Here is a 22,174-nt window from a genome sequence, read left to right as displayed (position 1 = left end):
AGTGTGATGGGAGGTGATTGGCTGATGAGCAGTCAATACCTGCTTCCAGATAATGACGAGGATGATGAGGGAGATGATGACGATGACAAGCAGAACCAGAACTGCGGCCGCCACGGTCAACTCCGACTGCAGGGCTAAAAACACCCGCATGAACACACCCGCATGAACACACCCGTATAAACACACCCGCATGAACACAGCCGCATGAACACACCCGCATGAACACACCCGTATAAACACACCCGCATGAACACAGCCGCATGAACACACCCGCATGAACACACCCGCATGAACACACCCGTATAAACACACCCGCATGAACACAGCCGCATGAACACACCCGCATGAACACACCCGCATGAACACACCCGCATGAACACACCCGCAAGAACACAGCCGCATGAACACAGCCGCATGAACACACCCGCATGAACACACCCGTATAAACACACCCGCATGAACACACCCGTATGAACACAGCCGCATGAACACACCCGCATGAACACACCCGCATGAACACACCCGTATAAACACACCCGCATGAACACATGCGAACACACCCGCATGAACACACCCGCATGAACACACCCGTATAAACACACCCGCATGAACACACCCGCATGAACACACCCGTATAAACACACCCGCATGAACACACCCGCATGAACACACCCGTATAAACACACCCGCATGAACACACCCGCATGAACACACCCGTATAAACACACCCGCATGAACACAATCGCATTTGACCCCTTGTACAATAAAGTCTAACAAGAGATTAGACTTTATGCACCATTACCCATTACCCATAATCCCACAGCACCATTACCCATTACCCATGGTCCCTCAGCACCATTACCCATGATCCCCAAGCACTCACCATTGGACACCAGTTTGACCTCCCTGCTGACGGCAGACAGCTCGTTCCGGGCCAGACAGCGCACCGACAGGGTGCTGTCCAGCTTGGCGAAGATCACCTGGCTCTCCAGGTTGTTGTCCTCATTGATGTGCGTCTCCACGGTAACCTCGCTGGAGTTTACAGGGAGGGGGGTCCACTGGGAGGAGTCGTTAGCACACCTGGGGAGGCAGGATCTCATTCAGTGTGTGTGTGTGTGTGTGTGTGTGTGTGCTCGTATATAACAGTGTGTGTGTGTGTGTGTGTGACAGTGTGCTCGTATATAACAGTGTGTGTGTGTGTGTGTGTGACAGTGTGCTCGTATATAACAGTGTGTGTGTGTGTGTGGGTGACAGTGTGCTCGTATATAACAGTGTGTGTGTGTGTGTGTGTGTGTGTGTGTGACAGTGTGCTCGTATATAACAGTGTGTGTGTGTGTGTGTGTGTGTGTGTGACAGTGTGCTCGTATATAACAGTGAGTGTGTGTGTGTGTGTGTGTGTGTGTGACAGTGTGCTCTATATAACAGGGTGTGTGTGTGTGTGTGTGTGACAGTGTGCTCGTATATAACAGTGTGTGTGTGTGTGTGTGTGTGTGTGACAGTGTGCTCGTATATAACAGTGTGTGTGTGTGTGTGTGTGTGTGACAGTGTGCTCTATATAACAGTGTGTGTGTGTGTGTGACAGTGTGCTCTATATAACAGTGTGTGTGTGTGTGTGTGTGTGTGTGTGTGTGTGCTCGTATATAACAGTGTGTGTGTGTGTGTGCTCTATATAACAGTGTGTGTGTGACAGTGTGCTCTATATAACAGTGTGTGTGTGTGTGTGTGTGTGTGTGTGTGCTCGTATATAACAGTGTGTGTGTGTGTGCTCTATATAACAGTGTGTGTGTGACAGTGTGCTCTATATAACAGTGTGTGTGTGTGTGTGTGTGTGTGTGTGACAGTGTGCTCTATATAACAGTGTGTGTGTGTGTGTGTGTGTGTGTGTGTGTGCTCGTATATAACAGTGTGTGTGTGTGTGTGTGTGTGTAAGAGTACTCACTGCTTGATGTTGCTGCAGGTGAACCACTCTACCTCCGGGATGGGCAGGCCTCTGGATATACAGACCACTGACTGCCCTGACGCTGAGCCATGATGAAGATCCATCAGATCCACAATGGCCACGGGAACTACACACACACACACACACAGAGGTTTATATACCTCTACCACTGAGGAACTACACACACACACACACAGGTTTATATACCTCTACCACTGAGGAACTACACACACACACACACACACACACACACAGGTTTATATACCTCTACCACTGAGGAACTACACACACACACACAGGTTTATATACCTCTACCACTGAGGAATTACACACACACACACACACACACACACACAGGTTTATATACCTCTACCACTGAGGAACTACACACACACACACACAGGTTTATATACCTCTACCACTGAGGAACTACACACACACACACACACACACACACACACACACAGGTTTATATACCTCTACCACTGAGGAACTACACAGACACAGACACACAGGTTTATATATCTCTACCACTGAGGAACTACACACACACACACAGGTTTATATACCTCTACCACTGAAGAGCTACACACACAAACAATACACAAATGTGCACACAGAGACAGAAACACAAACACAGGAGAACTCCCTCACTTTTTACTTGCAGTGTGAAGTTGAAAGTCTGTGATTGGTTCCCGTTTTCGACTCGGATGGTGTAGTTGCCACTGTCCTCCTCTTTGGCTCGGATCAGCCTGAGAACACTCCGGAACCTGTGACCCAAATCACCCAATTCAACAACACCTCACCCAAAACCCCACTGAGGTACCAACAGCCCGAATCACCCCAATACAGCCACAATTCACCCAAAACCCCACAACAGTACCAACAGCCCAAATCACCCCAATACAGCCACAACTCACCCAAAACCCCACTGAGGTACCAACAGCCCAAATCACCCCAATACAGCCACAACTCACCCAAACCCCACTGAGGTACCAACAGCCCAAATCACCCCAATACAGCCACAACTCACCCAAAACCCCACTGAGGTACCAACAGCCCGAATCACCCCAATACAGCCACAACTCACCCAAACCCCACTGAGGTACCAACAGCCCAAATCACCCCAATACAGCCACAACTCACCCAAAACCCCACTGAGGTACCAACAGCCCAAATCACCCCAATACAGCCACAACTCACCCAAACCCCACTGAGGTACCAACAGCCCAAATCACCCCAATACAGCCACAACTCACCCAAAACCCCACTGAGGTACCAACAGCCCAAATCACCCCAATACAGCCACAACTCACCCAAAACCCCACTGAGGTACCAACAGCCCAAATCACCCCAATACAGCCACAACTCGCCCGAAGCCTCACAATGGTGCCTGCAAGCCCAGTGAAATCACCAAAAACCACAAAAGTGACTTTTCTTTCATGCACATGAGAGCGGTGCTTATTGGGCGTGGTGGCTCACCTGGTTTCCGTGATTGGCTGGAGGCTGTTGGTGATCTCAGCGCTGATGTCATTAAGCACCGCCCCGTCCTTCAGCCAGGTGACTTTGGGGGCGGGGAAGGAACTGACGGTGACGGCAAACTCCTTCACCTCGTCGAGCTCGGCGAACTGGGCCTGCCTGAAGAGGGGGTCCAGAGACACGAACGGCCGGTCTGCGGGGGGGGGGGGGGCAATACACTCACACCGAGGCCTTATCCACAGTGACACAAACTACGCTCTTTTTTTCCACAAATTACACTCATTGTGTATAGTCCATTAATGCAGCTGGACACTTACTGACTAATGTACAGTACTGTATCAACATGCCCCCCCCCCCCCCCAAAAAAAAACTACAACTATAAACGACAAGGATGTGAACAGAGCGGGACTCACTGTACACAGTGATGCTCATACACAGTGATGCTCAGCTCATACACAGTGATGCTCATACACAGTGATGCTCAGCTCATACACAGTGATGCTCAGCTCATACACAGTGATGCTCAGCTCATACACAGTGATGCTCATACACAGTGATGCTCAGCTCATACACAGTGATGCTCAGCTCATACACAGTGATGCTCAGCTCATACACAGTGATGCTCAGCTCATACACAGTGATGCTCATACACAGTGATGCTCAGCTCATACACAGTGATGCTCAGCTCTTACACAGTGATGCTCAGCTCATACACAGTGACGCTCAGCTCATACACAGTGATGCTCAGCTCATACACAGTGATGCTCATACACAGTGATGCTCAAACACAGTGATGCTCAGCTCATACACAGTGATGCTCAGCTCATACACAGTGATGCTCAGCTCATACACAGTGATGCTCAGCTCATACACAGTGATGCTCATACACAGTGATGCTCAGCTCATACAGTGATGCTCAGCTCATACACAGTGATGCTCAGCTCATACACAGTGATGCTCAGCTCATACACAGTGATGCTCATACACAGTGATGCTCAGCTCATACACAGTGATGCTCAGCTCATACACAGTGATGCTCAGCTCATACACAGTGATGCTCAGCTCATACACAGTGATGCTCAGCTCATACACAGTGATGCTCAGCTCGCGGGCGGGACTCACCGTACACAGTGATGCTCAGCTCGCGGGTCTGGCTGTCGTTGCTCAGGATGTCGGTGATGGAGCAGGCGTAGAGGCCGCTGTCCTTGACAGACGCCTGTGGGATGGTGAGCATGTAGCGGATCTCCTGCTCCTTCTTATTCTCCCGCACCGTCTTCACCCCCCGCTGCGCCTGCACCGCCATCACAACACAACAGAGCTTTAAAACACCACCCCGAACACGCATATCCTCACACCAAATACACACAACAGAGCGTTTAAACACCCGATAAACATCCATATCCGTACGCTAAATACACACAACAGAGCGTTTAAACACTCCATAAACATGCACATCCTCACACCAAATACACACAACAGAGCATTTAAACACCCGATAAACATCCATATCCGTACGCTAAATGCACACAACAGAGCGTTTAAACACCCGATAAACATCCATATCCTTACACTACATACATACAACTCCTCCACCATAAATATCCACATCCTTACATCAGACTGGAATGTGTGCAGATTCATGTAAAACTGTGGTTGTGGTTATTGTGTCCTCAGATGGATAGAGCAAGGTGCAAGGAAAGGAAGCAAGGAGGTAAAAATAAGTGATTGGGAAGAGCTCAGGGACCTCACCCTCTTTCCTGGGTACTTCCAGTTGTCCTCCAGCATCTCACTGCCCCGGGCCACACATGTCACCACCAGACTCTCCCCTACTAACAACGCAGCCCTGGGGGCCTGGAGGTCCACCTGCAGCCCAGAACCTCCTGAAGACAGGAAGGTTAGAACAGGAAATTAAATGTTATAACAGGCAGTTAAATGTAAGAGCAGGAAGTTAAATGTAAGAGCAGGAAGTTAAAGGTAAGAGCAGGAAGTTAAAGGTAAGCGCAGGAAGTTAAAGGTAAGCGCAGGAAGTTAAAGGTAAGAGCAGGAAGTTAAAGGTAAGCGCAGGAAGTTAAAGGTAAGCGCAGGAAGTTAAAGGTAAGCGCAGGAAGTTAAAGGTAAGCGCAGGAAGTTAAAGGTAAGAGCAGGAAGTTAAAGGTAAGAGCAAGAAGTTAAAGGTAAGAGCAGGAAGTTAAAGGTAAGAGCAGGAAGTTAAAGGTAAGAGCAGGAAGTTAAATGTAAGAGCAGGAAGTTAAATGTAAGAGCAGGAAGTTAAAGGTAAGAGCAGGAAGTTAAGGGTAAGAGCAGGAAGTTAAAGGTAAGAGCAGGAAGTTAAAGGTAAGAGCAGGTAGTTAAAGGTAAGCGCAGGAAGTTAAAGGTAAGAGCAGGTAGTTAAAGGTAAGCGCAGACTCTCGGGGAGAAGAGAGGACCCCTGACTCACCTGTCCAGCCGTGGACGATGTAATCCTCGCTCAGGTGCTCGTGGCCGTTGACGAGCGCGTGGCAGACGTAGGTTCCTGAGGTGAAGAAGCCGACGGCACCGCGTTTGCTGTCGTACTGGCTGGGCACGGCCTTCTGCGTGTCGACGTTCATCAGGGTGACGTTGGTGCTGGGGTCTGTCACGCGGCACGGGATCTCCATCTCCTCGTGATTGGTCAGAACGTGGTTGCCGAAGGGAACCATCGAAGGGACGAATGGCACATCGGGGTCTGGGGGGTGGGGGGAGGGGGGGGAGGGGAGCATGGTAAGCGACTCCAAGCATGGTGAGGGGTCAGAGGGTAACAGGATAGTTCACTTTCGGGATTTTGTTTTTAATTTTCCATCTCTAATCCCAGTCGAATTTGGAATGTCCAATTCCAAGTCCGTACAAGCGTTTTCATATACAACCCCTTCTGCCTGCTTAGGAGAGAGCAGGTGCATAGCGGCTCTCTTCTGAAACACAAGGTGCCAGCCCGGCAGTGGCACATGTGCAGAGGAGACCCAATCATACATACACTTAGTGAGCACTTTATTAGGGATTCATTAGACCTATTTGTTTGACTTTTTGTGTCTTCTGCTGCTGTAGCCTATCCACTTAGAAGGTTTGATGCGTTACGTGTTCAGAGATTATGCTCTTCTGCATACCACTATTGTAATGTGTGGTTATTTGTGCTACTGTCACCTTCCTGTCAGCTTTGACCAGTCTGGCCCTGTCTAATTAACAACATGTTTCTGCCTGCAGAACTGTTGCTCACTGGATGTTTTTTGATTTTCGCACCATTCTGAATAAACTCTAGAGACCGTTGTGGGTGAAAATTCCAGGAGATCAGCAGTTACAGAAATATTCAAACCAGCCCAACAATCATGACATGGTCGAAATCACTGAGATCACATTTTCCCCCATTCTGATGGTTGATTTTTTTTTGTTGCATTGTACTGCTGCCACACGAGTGGCTGGTTAAATGATCGCATTAATGGGGCAGCCACAGCCACACACACACACACACACACACACACACACAGGTACCTGGCACATAGACGTAGATGGAGCTGGCCTCCAGCTCATGGTCAGTGTTGTTGGCGTAGGTGTAGTAGCAGGTGTAGAAGCCGGAGTGTGCGGCTGTGGCATTCTCCACGGTAACGGAGCTGATGAACAGGCCGCTGTTGTCCTCCCCCGGCCCCTCCCAGTCCGGGCCCAGCAGGGTGGGCGTGTCCCAGGCCAGCTCCGCCTCCCCCCGGCAGCGCAGCCTGAAGGGGGAGTGCAGTGGCACCACAGTCTCCTCCCCCTGGGGCTCGATCGCAGGGGGAAACAGGGCCAGGGGCTGGAGCGGCTGGCTGGGGGCTAAAACACACACACATTACACACATTACACACAACACACACAATATACACACATTACACACAACACACACAATATACACACATTACACACAACACACACAATATACACACATTACACACAACACACACAATATACACACATTACACACAACACACACAATATACACACATTACACACAACACACACAATATACACACATTACACACAACACACACAATATACACACATTACACACAACACACACAATATACACAACACACACATTGCACACAATATACACACATTACACACAACACACACATTACACACAACACACACAATATACACACAATACACAGACATTACACACACAATACACACACAATATACACACAATACACAGACATTACACACACAATACACACACAATACACACACAATACACAGACATTACACACACAATACACACACAATACACAGACATTACACACACAATACACACAATATACACACATTACACACACAATACACACACAATACACAGACATTACACACACATTACACACAATACACAGACATTACACACACAATACACACACAATACACACACAATACACACACATTACACACACAATACACAGACATTACACACACAATACACACACAATACACACACAATACACACACAATACACACACTATACACACACACACACACACAATACACACACAATACACACACTATACACACACATTACACACACACACACTCACTCTTGACTCGGAGGAGGAAGGAGGTTTGGGCGGAGGGGCTGCTGTCGCTGGAGGCCATGAGGCTGTAGTTGCCGCTGTCGTCCTCCGTGGGGCGAGAGAGAGTCAGAGTGCTCTGGTACCTAAAAGCCACAGCTGTCACTCACACTGCCAGGGATTCCCAGCCCAGAGTGGGGTTTTCCTTTGTTGTTTATTGGTTGTACATTAGAGTGTGATTGTTGTTGTTGTTGTGTATTGGTTGTACATTAGAGTGTGATTGTTGTTGTTGTTTATTGGTTGTACATTAAAGTGTGATTGTTGTTGTTGTTGTGTATTGGTTGTACTTTTGAGTCTGACCATTGCTGTTGTTTATAAATGAACTGCTTGGTAAAATTGGTACAAAAACCAGTCGTTGTTATTGTTTGTACATTAGCGTGTGATTGTTGCTGTTTGTTCATTGTACATTAGAGTGTGATTGTTGTTGTTGTTTATTGGTTGTACATTCGAGTGTGATTGTTGTTGTTGTTGTTTATTGGTTGTAGATTAAAGTGTGATTGTTGTTGTTATATGTTGTACATTAGTGTGGGATTATTGTTGTTTATTGGTTGTACATTAGAGTGTGGTTGTTGTTGTTGGTTGTACATTAGTGTGATTGTTGTTGTTTATTGGTTGTACATTAGTGTTATTGTTGTTGTTGTTTATTGGTTGTACATTACAGTGTGATTGTTGTCGTTGTTATTGGTTGTACATTAGAGTGTGATTGTTGTTGTTGTTGTATACTGGTTGTACCTTATCCCCCCGATGTGCCTCGTCTTGCTGAACACCATCGGGTCGCTGTTGTCGATGACAACGCCATCCCTCAGCCAGAGCACTCGCGGTGCAGGATACGCATCGATGAACACGCTCAGCTCCTTCTCCTCCTGCAGCTCCGCAAACTCCACGCCCGCCAGTCTGTGCTCCAGAGTGAGCGTGGGTCTCTCCGCTGCAACAGGGAACACAAAACTAACCTAACACCAATCCAACACTGAGCCTAACACCAATCCAACACTGAGCCTAACACCAATCCAACACTGAGCCTACCACCAATCCAACACTGAGCCTAACACCAATCTAACACTGAGCCTAACACCAATCTAACACTGAGCCTAACACCAATCCAACACTGAGCCTAACACCAATCCAACACTGAGCCTAACACCAATCTAACACTGAGCCTAACACCAATCCAACACTGAGCCTAACACCAATCCAACACTGAGCCTAACACCAATCCAACACTGAGCCTACCACCAATCTAACACTGAGCCTAACACCAATCCAACACTGAGCCTACCACCAATCTAACACTGAGCCTAACACCAATCCAACACTGAGCCTACCACCAATCTAACACTGAGCCTACCACCAATCCAACACTGAGCCTACCACCAATCTAACACTGAGCCTAACACCAATCCAACACTGAGCCTACCACCAATCTAACACTGAGCCTAACACCAATCCAACACTGAGCCTACCACCAATCCAACACTGAGCCAAACACTGAGCCTAACACCAATCTAACACTGAGCCTAACACCAATCCAACACTGAGCCTAACACCAATCCAACACTGAGCCTAACACCAATCCAACACTGAGCCTAACACCAATCTAACACTGAGCCTAACACCAATCCAACACTGAGCCTATCATTGACACAAACTGCAACACTGACCTATACACTAACCCAACACCAACCCACAGACAGGTGGGTGGGGTTTGGGACAGACAGGTGGGTGGGGTTTGGGACAGACAGGTGGGTGGGGTTTGGGACAGAGAGGAGGGTGGGATTTGGGACAGATGGGAGGGTGGGGTTTGGGACAGAGAGGAGGGTGGGGTTTGGGACAGAGAGGAGGGTGGGGTTTGGGACAGAGAGGAGGGTGGGGTTTGGGACAGAGAGGAGGGTGGGGTTTGGGACAGATGGGAGGGTGGGGTTTGGGACAGAGAGGTGGGTGGGGTTTGGGACAGAGAGGAGGGTGGGGTTTGGGAGAGAGAGGAGGGTGGGGTTTGGGACAGAGAGGAGGGTGGGGTTTGGAACAGACGGGTGGGTGGGGTTTGGGACAGAGAGGAGGGTGGGGTTTGGGAGAGACGGGTGGGTGGGGTTTGGGACAGAGAGGTGGGTGGGGTTTGGGACAGAGACGAGGGTGGGGTTTGGGACAGACAAGTGGGTGGGGTTTGGGACAGAGAGGAGGGTGGGGTTTGGGACAGAGAGGAGGGTGGGGTTTTGGACAGATGGGAGGGTGGGGTTTGGGACAGACAGGTGGGTGGGGTTTGGGACAGAGAGGAGGGTGGGTTTTGGGACAGAGAGGAGGGTGGGGTTTTGGACAGATGGGAGGGTGGGGTTTGGGACAGAGAGGAGGGTGGGGTTTGGGACAGACAGGTGGGTGGGGTTTGGGACAGAGAGGAGGGTGGGGTTTGGGACAGAGAGGAGGGTGGGGTTTGGGACAGAGAGGAGGGTGGGGTTTGGGACAGAGAGGAGGGTGGGGTTTGGGACAGAGACGAGGGTGGGGTTTGGGACAGACGGGTGGGTGTGGTTTGGGACAGAGAGGAGGGTGGGGTTTGGGACAGACGGGTGGGTGGGGTTTTGCACAGAGAGGAGGGTGGGGTTTGGGACAGAGAGGAGGGTGGGGTTTGGGACAGAGAGGAGGGTGGGGTTTGGTGATGGGGTTGGACAGGACGTACGGTGGATGGTGATGGTGGCTGTCTGGCTGTGGCTCTGGGCGGTCAGTGTGTTGGTGACAGAGCACTGGTACTCTCCCGCGTCCTGCAGGGAGGCTCTCTCCACCCGCAGCACGTACACCACCTGCTCCTGAGTCTGCTGCTGCAGCAGCTCCACCTGCTGGGAGAGAGCAGTATTACACACACTCTTTCGCATTTGTCCCCATCTCCCCCTCCTTTTCTCTCGCACTCTATCATTTCCTCTCCCCTGTCTCTCTCCCCTGTATGTCTCTCTCTGTCTCTCTCTCTGTCTCTCGCTCCCCTGTGTGTCTCTCTCTGTCTCTCTCTCTCTCTCCTGTATGTCTCTCTCTCTCTCTCTCCCTCCCCTGTATGTCTCTCTCTCCCCTGTATGTCTCTCTCTCTCTCTCTCTCTCTCTCTCTCCCCTGTATGTCTCTCTCTCCGTCCCCAGTATGTCTCTCTCTATCTCTCTCCCCTGTATGTTTCTCTCTGTCTCTCTCTCTCTCTCCCTCCCCTGTATGTCTCTCTCTGTCTCTCTCTCTCTTTCTCTCTCCCTCCCCTGTATGTCTCTCTCTCTCTCTCTCTCTCTCTCTCTCTTTATCTCCTGTATGTCTCTCTCTGTCTCTCTCTCTTTCTCTCTCCCTCCCCTGTATTTCTCTCTCTCTCTCTCTCTCTCTCTCTCTCCCCTGTATGTCTCTCTCTGTCTCTCTCTCCTGTATGTCTCTCTCTCTCTCCCCCTCCCCTGTATGTCTCTCCCTGTCTCTCTCTCCCCTGTATGTCTCTCTCTGTCTCTCTCTCCCCTGTGTGTCTCTCTCTGTCTCTCTCTCCCTCCCCTGTATGTCTCTCCCTGTCTCTCTCTCTGTCTCTCTCTCCTGTATGTCTCTCTCTCCCTCCCCTGTATGTCTCTCCCTGTCTCTCTCTCTGTCTCTCTCCCCTGTATGTTTCTCTCTCTCCCCCCCCCCTCCCCCTGTGTGTGTAGTGTCCCCAGTCTGTAGTAAATCTGTTTTAAAGGGCAGTGACAGACGCCTGGGATTCCCTGGGATTTCGCTGCCCGTCTGGAGAACAGCTCACTGAGATTCCACACTAAACCAGACATGTGTCACTGGGGTCAGGGCAGCTCCCACACTCACACACACACACACACACACACACACACACACACACACTCACACACACACACACTCACACACACACACACACTCGCACACACACACACACACACTCACACACACACACACACACACACACACACACTCACACACACACACACACACACACACACACACACACACACTCACACACACACACACACACACACATCTACACTGACACACATCATCCACACACACACACACACACACACACACTCACACACACACACACACACACACACACACACACACACACATCTACACTGACACACACACACACACACACACATCCACACACACACATCCACACATATACACACACGCGTGCACACACTCATACACACACACACTGCTCAAAATAAGCAGTCAGTGACTTTTTTAAGTAGGTGTGTTTCACTTATGCAACCACAGCACCCCAGTACTGATGACAGAGTGATTGTTTGTTTGAATAATAATAAGAAAGTCTAATTAAGCGTGATGGAAGGAGAACCCGTGGTATATCGTGGATTTTTATTTTTAACAGCTATGTTTTATGGTTAATGTATTCTTCCGCTAAACAGTAGTTTATTGGTTACTAAGCAATGGTATTGTGAATGTATCCCGACTCCACTATCAAAGTACTAACGTTGCTAACATCAGTGGGAATAAAGTATCCTCACTGCACTACATAAACATTATATTACAGCTATTGCTAATAATGTATCCCCACTGCATTAATGTTAGCAACGCTACTGCAATGTATACCCAACGTTAGCATTAATGTTAGCAACGCTACTGCAATGTATACCCAACATTAGCTAGCTTGCTAGTTTACGTTACACCACACGACAGTGACACGCCCAAGTCACTTGTTTTTGTTGTAGATGTTTACTGGGACACTGCTAGATAACATGCAGTTATTGAAATAAGTGTCGTTATGAGGTGAAGTTACGTTAATTTTGTAGACAACAAAGTAGATAACAGTGATCTACAAACGCAGTAATTTTAAGAGATGTGTGAACATATCTCGGACATCGGCACGGCTGAAACATGAACTGACCAATAGAGACAATGGACCGGACATTTCCGCTGTGTAAGAATAAAAATAATTCACAATGCATCTACCAATTTGTAATCACTCTATATGTATGAAGTGACAGTAAATGACACCAACCTGTAACCACAGACAAGGTTGAACCTTCAACCAACCCTCCTCTCTCTACCAGAACCACAGGATCGATCAGAGAGGTAATTTCCCACAAACAGAGACACTTTATGACACAAACATCCAACACACACACACAAACAAACATCCATCAGACTGCAGATTGCAGGAGAGAGAGCACCATGTCACCCCCTGTGGCAGAGGGAGGTATTGCAGGAGAGAGAGGCTCTATGTTGCCCCCTGTGGCAGAGGGAGGTATTGCAGGAGAGAGAGGCTCTATGTCGCCCCCTGTAGCAGAGGGAGGTATTGCAGGAGAGAGAGCACCATGTCACCCTCTGTGGCAGAGGGAGGTATTGCAGGAGATAGAGCTGTGGGAGGTATTGCTCTTGCCTGTGTGCCGGGGTGCAGCCACTGCTGGTGGTACGAGGATCCGGCCGGCGCGGCACACGTGAGGTGGAAGGGCTCGCCCACCCTGAGGGACACACGACTGGCCCGCAGCTCCACGAGGAGGTCAGCGCTCTCTGCACAGGGACAGGGCCACAGGGCTTACAGCACCCAATGCAAACATCCAAACACAGCATTGAAAGCACATAACACCACCGGAAATGCCAACTGGCGAACTCTGCTTTAAAGGGGGCTGGCAACTACAGTTTCCTTCAACAGCAGCAACAACACCAGCTCGCTTTTCACAAAGACATGACATCACATTTCTTACATTAATGGCATTTGGCAGAGGCTCTTATCCAGAGTGACTTACAGTTGATTAGACTAAGCAGGAGATAATCCTCCCCTGGAGCAATGCAGGGTTAAGGGCCTTGCTCGAGGGCCCAGTCCTGTATGTTAACCACGATACAGACCCACTATGCTACTGACACTTCACAAAGGGGGGGGGGGGTTTGTCTCCAGCCCTGAGACCTGGGACAGCACAGCTGCCTCTCACCCCAACGCCTTCTTCTGATTTACAAAATGATCTTTGCTTTATTATCGTTTCTGTGCGTTCATGTTGGTGAAATTAAAGCCCCTTTTTGGGTGGAGCCTCTTCATACTGGGCTTGAGACTGAAAGGGCTTTAAAGGCTTTCTGGAGAACATGTGAAGCACAACACAGCATAAAGTGATAATAGTACCTGGGCTCTGTCCCACGGTGTAGGTGATGCTGTATGTGATAGTACCTGGGCTCTGTCCCACGGTGTAGGTGATGCTGTATGTGATAATAGTACCTGGGCTCTGTCCCACGGTGCAGGTGATGCTGTATGTGATAGTACCTGGGCTCTGTCCCACGGTGTAGGTGATGCTGTATGTGATAGTACCTGGGCTCTGTCCCACGGTGTAGGTGATGCTGTATGTGATAGTACCTGGGCTCTGTCCCACGGTGCAGGTGATGCTGTATGTGATAGTACCTGGGCTCTGTCCCACGGTGTAGGTGATGCTGTATGTGATAGTACCTGGGCTCTGTCCCACGGTGTAGGTGATGCTGTATGTGATAGTACCTGGGCTCTGTCCCACGGTGTAGGTGATGCTGTATGTGATAGTACCTGGGCTCTGTCCCACGGTGCAGGTGATGCTGTATGTGATAGTACCTGGGCTCTGTCCCACGGTGTAGATGATGCTGTATGTGATAGTACCTGGGCTCTGTCCCACGGTGCAGGTGATGCTGTATGTGATAGTACCTGGGCTCTGTCCCACGGTGTAGGTGATGCTGTATGTGATAGTACCTGGGCTCTGTCCCACGGTGTAGGTGATGCTGTATGTGATAGTACCTGGGCTCTGTCCCACGGTGTAGGTGATGCTGTATGTGATAATAGTACCTGGGCTCTGTCCCACGGTGTAGGTGATGCTGTATGTGATAGTACCTGGGCTCTGTCCCACGGTGTAGGTGATGCTGTATGTTCTCACACCGCTGGCGCTGGTCTCGCACACGTATGCTCCGGGGGGGAAGTCCCCGATGAAGCCCAGCTTGCTGTCGTACAGGCCGGGCACCTCGGCCCCAGAGCCAGCGTTCCGCAGGACCACGTGCGACGCCGGGTCTGTCACGCGACACGGGATGACGGTGCCGGTCTCGTCACTCAACACGTGGCTGTCACGAGGGGCCTCGGGTATGAAGGGCACCTGAGGATCTGCCAATACAGCCACACAGATAATCAATCAATAATCAATACAGCCACACAGACAATCAATCAATAATCAATACAGCCACACAGACAATCAATCAATAATCAATACAGCCACACAGACAATCAATCAATAATCAATACAGCCACACAGACAATAAATCAATAATCAATACAGCCACACAGATAATAAATCAGTAATCAATACAGCCACACAGACAATCAATCAATAATCAATACAGCCACACAGATAATTAATCTATTATCAATACAGCCACACAGATAATTAATCAGTAATCAAAACAGCCACACAGATAATCAATCAATAATCAATACAGCCACACAGATAATAAATCAATAATCAATACAGTCACACAGATAATCAATCAATAATAAATACAGCCACACAAATAATCAATCAATAATCAATACAGCCACACAAATAATCAATCAATAATCAATACAGCCACACAGATAATAAATCAGTAATCAATACAGCCACACAGATAATCAATCAATAATCAATACAGCCACACAGATAATAAATCAGTAATCAATACAGTCACACAGATAATCAATCAATAATCAATACAGCCACACAGATAATAAATCAGTAATCAATATAGCCAACACAAATAAACAATCAGTTATCAATACAGCCACACAAATAATCAATCAGTTTTCAATACAGCCACACAGATAATTAATCAATAATCAATGCAGCCATACAGATAACCAGTCTGTAATCTAACAAAGAACCTTTAAACAAAAACCAACATACACCAGGACTGGGAGCCACTGCCACAGAATAACCTAGCAGAAGAATCTAGTTAAACAACAGTTTAAATGCCTGTTGATATGTGCGTTTCATTCAATTATTAAGCCATGTCATGTCATGTCAAACTACGTACGGCATGAGGAATAAAACATTTAATTAGGTGAATAAACGAGCGAATTAGCTTGTTCAGCAGTTTGTTCACAATGCAGGTTTGCAGGTTTGAGGTTATCATTTGCTTTGTCTTTGAATTCTTCATTATCTGGCCGTGTCAACACTTTCATTAACTGGAAGCCTATTGTTTCTAAATAATTCAGTGACCTCTTTAATGCAATGTATCATAAAACGCACAACATGACCATCATTCTTCGAGCAATTCTTACCTATGTCTATGACATAATGCGGCTTTAGAGGATAAATAATCCGTCTCCACATGAAAAGCACATAATTAACAAAAATTAACAGCTTGCTAAATGTCTGTGGTTGCAACTGTGGTTGAAACGAAAACCGTCATGGGGCTTCCCAAGACCAGGTTGGGGAACCAATGTTCTCCAGGGTTCCTGTTGAAACCATTGTTTCTGAGAGTGTATACACTACAGAACGCTGCCATAGTTTGGTTAGACATAATTAAACGCAGCACATTTCAGTGCCATTGCAGTCCTGATGCCAATGTCAGTTTATTTTGGTTTGCGACACATGCCGTTTTCTCTATTTAATAGTTCCATCTACTCACGGCTCTCTGTAAGGAGTATTAACGGCAATGTTTTACGCACTCAAAACCAATACGTCGCAGGCCTTTTACCTGGAACAAATATGTATATATCAGATTCCTCTTCCCACGCGTGGCCTCCGGGTGTGGTGTAATTGCAGGTGAAGTACCCGGTGTTTTCCGCAGTCGCGTTCTGGATGAAGAGCGTCGCCGTGTAAAAGCCCGGCTCGCTGAGGACCCTGTGTGGCCGCGGCCCGGACCACGCCACGGCTCTCTTCCCGGTGCAGCTGATATTAAACTGAGAGCGCAGCGGCAGCACAAACTCATCCTGGTTCGTAACGATAGTTGGAGGAATGGAAACTACCGTTTGGAAACCTGTACGGAGAGAAAAATATGGCAAGTTTAATGTGTATTCTTTATTTTCTAGAAGAAAAAAAAAATATATATATATATATACACACACACACACACACACACACACGCACACGCACACGCACACGCTCACACACGCACACACACACTAGGCTGTACCTGAAAGCATCCCGATCAGGACAATCTGAACAGCCAGGTATGTCCTCAAAGCGTCCATGATGGCGTCAACTTACCCTGCTGTGAGACAATAAATGCATAATATTGAAGCTGTTTATTCTAATTAAACTAAAGCGTAGCGTGCGCTAATATCTAGCATGTGGTCCATGGAAAAGAAAGACGCGCACTATTCCTCTGTGATCGGAGGAGTGCTCCGGGATCTGCAGACATTATTATGATTTTAAAGCAATTCAAAAATAAGAATTATGTCAAAATAATAAACAAACAGACAAAACATAAAGATAAAACATATGGTTAATGCCCACGAACTATTGGCTATTGGGCTAAACCTCAAAATAAGAACCAAATGTAACAGATTCAGCACTGCGTCAGAAACAATGACACTGGATAACTGTGTGCCCGAGTCCATGCCTGTCTACACCACACGATGGACAGAATTTCTGTGTATGTACTACAGATGGGGTGGAGTGGTACATATGTGGGTGGATGTCGGTCACTTGGCTTGGCGCATATGTCTACATATATCTACAACACGGTGGAGAAGGCTGTGTGTCCAATCCACGAAACAAGCTGCAAATCTGACTGATCTCTTTTCAATAGTTTCTGGTCAAATTAATTTCCAGGTTCACCTTTATTTTATTTTATCTTATTTTACCACATGCGGGTTAAAAACAATACATTTTATTTTTCAAACAGATCTTGTTCACAAACTAAAATACACCTAAATAAAAAGCTGTTACATTCTTTAAGTAGTAGGTAATGTTATAAATTAAATGTGCACTTTGTAGTTAGGATATCAGAACAGCGTTTAAATTGTGTAATTGTGTTTGAATTAGCAGGGTGGTTATAAGAATTTAATAATTTGCAAATAATTTTCTTTCATAGGAGATTTAAAAAAATGTTGACAACATGCAACGTGCATATATCCTGTATGGAACTGCGAAAAATGTATTTATTTATATGTGTTACACACCAGCTCCGTTATATTAGTGCCAATCCTCGAGCAAACCATCGTAAAAATGTGTTTGATCAATCATATATTTTCAGTATGAAATATAATAAATGACAAGTGAAGATAAACGTATCTAACATTTTCTCTGCTCGTGTAAAATGTAGACATGCAGGCCTAGTCTTTATATTCCGACACTGTCCTTCGTGTTTCATAATAGCATTCACTATGTACACAGCGCTGTAACTCACGGCTCTACATTCCCGAGTTCTGGGAAAAGGTTTCTCAACGGAAAAAAATCACATTACTCCCATACTCTCATTTAATTACTTCGAATTTAAGATTCCTGGACAAATATTCGTCACTGAAAGACAATCTCCACTAGGTAGGCCTATTAAGCCGCAGGAAAACTCGGTTGATGGTTCGAATAACGGATGCAAGAAAAGCAGCAGTTCGTGCGGCCCTGGGCCTCGGGATGAACACACAGTCCCCTCCAAACGTCCTGGGACAGCAAGACCAATTCCTTTGTTTATTCCTTTGGGTCAGTGTCTTGCTGAATGATGCTGAAAGTTCCTCCCAATTAGTTTGGACACACTTCTCTGTAAGTTGGCAGACACAATGTTTTTGTAGACTTCTGAATTCTTCCTGCTACTACCATCATGAGTTTCATCATCAATAAAGATTAGTGAGCCCACTCCAGTAGCAGCCATGCAAGCCCAAGCCATGACACTTCTTCCACCGTGCTTCACGAATGAGCTTGTATGTTTTGGATCATGAGCAGATGCCTTCTTTCTCCACACGTTTTCCATCACTTTAGTAGAGGTTAATCTTGGTCTTGTGATGTCACTGACTGCCATGTGGAGATTGTTTGTGATGTCACTGACTGCCATGTGGAGATTGTGATGTCACTGACTGCCCTGTGGAGATTGTTTGCGATGTCACTGACTGCCCTGTGGAGATTGTTTGTGATGTCACTGACTGATGTTTTTTTGTTTTTCTTCACAGCTCTTACAATGTTTCTGTCATCAGCTGCTGTTGTTTTCCTTGTTCGACCTGCCGTTGTCTGTTGCTCAGGACGCCAGTGGTTTCTTTCTTTTTCAGGACATTCCAAATTGTTGTACAAGCTATCCCCTCGATTTCCCCTCTTTTCTAAGACACAAAATGGCTTGCTTTTCTCCCAAAGACAGCTCTCTGGTACAATTTCATGTACATCTTTTGACCTCAAGCTCATCTGTCTTCAGAGTATAGTAAAAACAAAGGAATTTACCTTGGACCTTCAATACCTTTTGAAGGGACTGTATACCGTGCTGGCTATAATATATTCAATATTGCGGATTTAGTAGGCTATAACTGACTCCTAATATTTTAACAAACTGATGATGATGTGAAAGTTGCTCAAATCAGACGACAATCTCGGACTCTAATCCGAAAGCAAAATTATATTTCGAGTAAGAGAGGAGTATCTTCAGGACTTTGGACGGGGCTGAATGAACTGCAAAAGCCAAGTCACGCGAACAGCAGGAAATCAGGCTTGAGTTCAACCGCAATGACCACAAGAGGGCGACACAGTACGTGTTTTCGTAAGCAACCATTGAACGTGTAAATGATTGTATTGGGGACATTTTACAGTGTTTGGTTTGAAAATCAAAACGCATCGTGTTTTGCTTTGATGAATAATATTTAGGCGTTTTAGGTGCATTCTAATTATTACTTTCGGGACTCACTTGCCAATGAGCCAAGATACATTTTTAAATCGGACAGAAAATATTCTATTAAGCGGAGATATTCGTCATATGTAACCGAGCTTTAATGTATTACTGATTATTATTTTTATTTTTTATTATATATTTATTATTATTTAAATATCTTTCAGGAAATGTTTGTTGACCACGTAGCCTACTTGAATACACTGATTGGCTATTCTTTTTTTAAAAGCAGAGATAAAGTGAAACAGAGATTTACAAGTCGTTTCGTTTGGTCGAAAGCCTGTTTTCAATCGGGGGAGCTCGGCGGGGCACGCGGAGCGGGCAGCTCGGCGGGGCGCACGGGACAGACGGTATCTGCGTGTGTTTTATCAGTCTGGCGCGCGGCTCTCTGATGTCCTGGGACCTGGAATCTATCAGCACGGCGCGGAGACGCCACTCAGGCGAGGCGCGCCCCATGCAGGGTGCGCGCAACATTGGGTCCCCCCTGCTGAATGCTTCGTAGTTCTCCAGTTGCACGTTTACTAGTACAGCGCACTGTGCGCAACACGCAGGGATGCAATGCGGTTTTTTTCTGTTGGTCGTCGCGATTAATTCTGCAATAACTGGGTTTCTTTTTTTTCCACAAGTTTCCAACACCACTTCAAGTTCAGCTCCAACCCGCCTAACCTCCCCCCCCCCTGCCCCCCCCCCCATCTCCTGTTTTAAACATTGGCCCCAAACTATGTTTTAAAACGGAAAAAAGATAAAAACGACCTTGCGTATGGCTGAACCGGCCGAAACTTGTTTGTCTCCATTCTACAAGACCCTTTCGCACCAGTCCACTCATGTTCGGACTAAATAGACTAATTACCCCGGGGGTGTCGGGACGGTAATTAAGGCTCTCTCTTGTTGCTGAAATGGCGTGGGAACTCGTCCGTGGGATCCGTTTAAAATGGCATCTCTCTAATCCGCTTTGACAGTGTGAAGCGCGCGGTTTACTGTTATCATTTTTCAGTTCAACCTCATCCTCTGCGCACATCGATCCCCCCCCCCCCCCCCCCCCCCCCCCCCGCGGGAAACGAGGTTAAGACAGAGCGGCGTTTCTGCGGGGAAAGGTTAAAGAACCAGGAGTAGCCGCGTGGATGAAAGATTCTACATCTGTGCGGTCTGAATGCCTGGAAAATAATTCATACACATACCGTAGCAATAACCTTAGCGCAATTTTACCATTTACGCAATTGTATGCAAAAAAAATGGCTCTTCCACTTTAGCTGTCTCATGAAAAAAAATTGGCTGCGCCACTTAGACTGTATAATCTAGCCCCGTTCCTGTCCTGAACCATATGGTTGCACTCCACGCGGCAACAGGAAACTGTAAAAAACTCCACAATCCAGTTCCTAACGCTCGGGATCTCTGCACTTTTCTGAACCTACCTGCTTAAAGGGCCCCCAGTCCCCCACCCACCACCCCCACTGCCCCCCTGCTTAAAAAACGATGTTATTGGATGCAGTTTTCAGGTGGGCACTGAATCTAAACATTTAACATATGAAGAAGAACATCTATAATATTTTATATTTAAAAAAGCGATGGGGGAGGTGGCATATAAAAGTCATTCCAGCAGCAGATCCTCGCGGGACGCGACCAGATGCGTCCGCAATCCTCAAATGCGTAATGAAGCCCTTCGCCGTTTAAAATGTTCCACTAAGCGCCGGGCAGCATCCCTGACTCAGAGCCCATCCGCGCCGGGCAGCATCCCTGACTCGGGCCGTAGTCACCTCCCTTTGAGCTGCTCGAACCAGTCGGCCTCTTTTATCTCCAGGAGGGTGGAGGTGCGACCATCTGCAGCGCAGAACGACTCTACGCCAGCCGCGGTTCGGGGGTTCAGAAACTCTCCCTGCTTTTACAGAAATGAATGTCTTCTAGGTGAATATGAGGCTTAAAGAGAGGGACAGCATCCCGTATAACCTCCTAAAACCGCGCAGAACGACTCAGCGAGCACGGGAAAAGTTACAGAGTAATTTACAACTGAATGTGCGATGTCACAAGAGGAAAGGATCAACTCCAAGGACATTTCTGCCTATTCCACAAATGTCAAACACATTCTCAATTTGACTTTTTTCTGAAAATATGCCATTGCAATGGATGCAAACATTTCTTCACAACCACGAAAGACACTAACCTGGCTGTGACTGTGGATATCTTGCCAGTTTGCGAATGCAACACCTTTGAATTCCTTAGGCGTTTTTTCTTAATAAATAAAAAAACACAGAAAGATTTTTAAAAGTATATGTCATGTGTCTCTCCCCTGAAAAAAAGTATCCCCGGGTTCTTGCAGCTGTAATCCGCCGAGCCCGGAGCTGAGTTAAACCATACGCCAGGTCTGTCCGTGTCCACGGCTGCGCTCCGTAATGCGCGTCAAGCGC

At 47.3% G+C, this 22,174-nt stretch overlaps 1 protein-coding gene across 2 annotated transcripts in view; it reads right to left on the bottom strand.

Moving 5' to 3' along the window:
- Positions 1 to 22,174, bottom strand: part of pdgfra (platelet-derived growth factor receptor, alpha polypeptide) — a 34,260-nt gene extending 12,086 nt beyond the window's left edge. For both annotated transcript variants that reach the window (XM_061230330.1, XM_061230331.1), the window contains exons 1-17: positions 21,931 to 22,174; positions 17,100 to 17,177; positions 16,662 to 16,943; positions 14,827 to 15,090; positions 13,366 to 13,496; positions 10,686 to 10,839; positions 8,753 to 8,945; positions 7,988 to 8,106; positions 6,920 to 7,234; positions 5,856 to 6,122; positions 5,168 to 5,298; positions 4,541 to 4,709; positions 3,422 to 3,611; positions 2,594 to 2,709; positions 1,940 to 2,066; positions 884 to 1,080; positions 40 to 134 (exon numbers count right to left, since the gene is read on the bottom strand). In XM_061230330.1, coding sequence (XP_061086314.1) covers positions 40 to 134; positions 884 to 1,080; positions 1,940 to 2,066; positions 2,594 to 2,709; positions 3,422 to 3,611; positions 4,541 to 4,709; positions 5,168 to 5,298; positions 5,856 to 6,122; positions 6,920 to 7,234; positions 7,988 to 8,106; positions 8,753 to 8,945; positions 10,686 to 10,839; positions 13,366 to 13,496; positions 14,827 to 15,090; positions 16,662 to 16,943; positions 17,100 to 17,157 — 2,808 coding nt within the window. In that variant the 5' untranslated portion in view covers positions 17,158 to 17,177; positions 21,931 to 22,174. The remainder of the gene's footprint in view (positions 1 to 39; positions 135 to 883; positions 1,081 to 1,939; positions 2,067 to 2,593; positions 2,710 to 3,421; positions 3,612 to 4,540; positions 4,710 to 5,167; positions 5,299 to 5,855; positions 6,123 to 6,919; positions 7,235 to 7,987; positions 8,107 to 8,752; positions 8,946 to 10,685; positions 10,840 to 13,365; positions 13,497 to 14,826; positions 15,091 to 16,661; positions 16,944 to 17,099; positions 17,178 to 21,930) is intronic.

The sequence above is a fragment of the Conger conger genome, unplaced genomic scaffold (assembly GCF_963514075.1).
Source record: "Conger conger unplaced genomic scaffold, fConCon1.1 SCAFFOLD_67, whole genome shotgun sequence".
NCBI lineage: Eukaryota > Metazoa > Chordata > Actinopteri > Anguilliformes > Congridae > Conger > Conger conger.
This window is presented reverse-complemented; position numbering and strand designations above follow the sequence as displayed.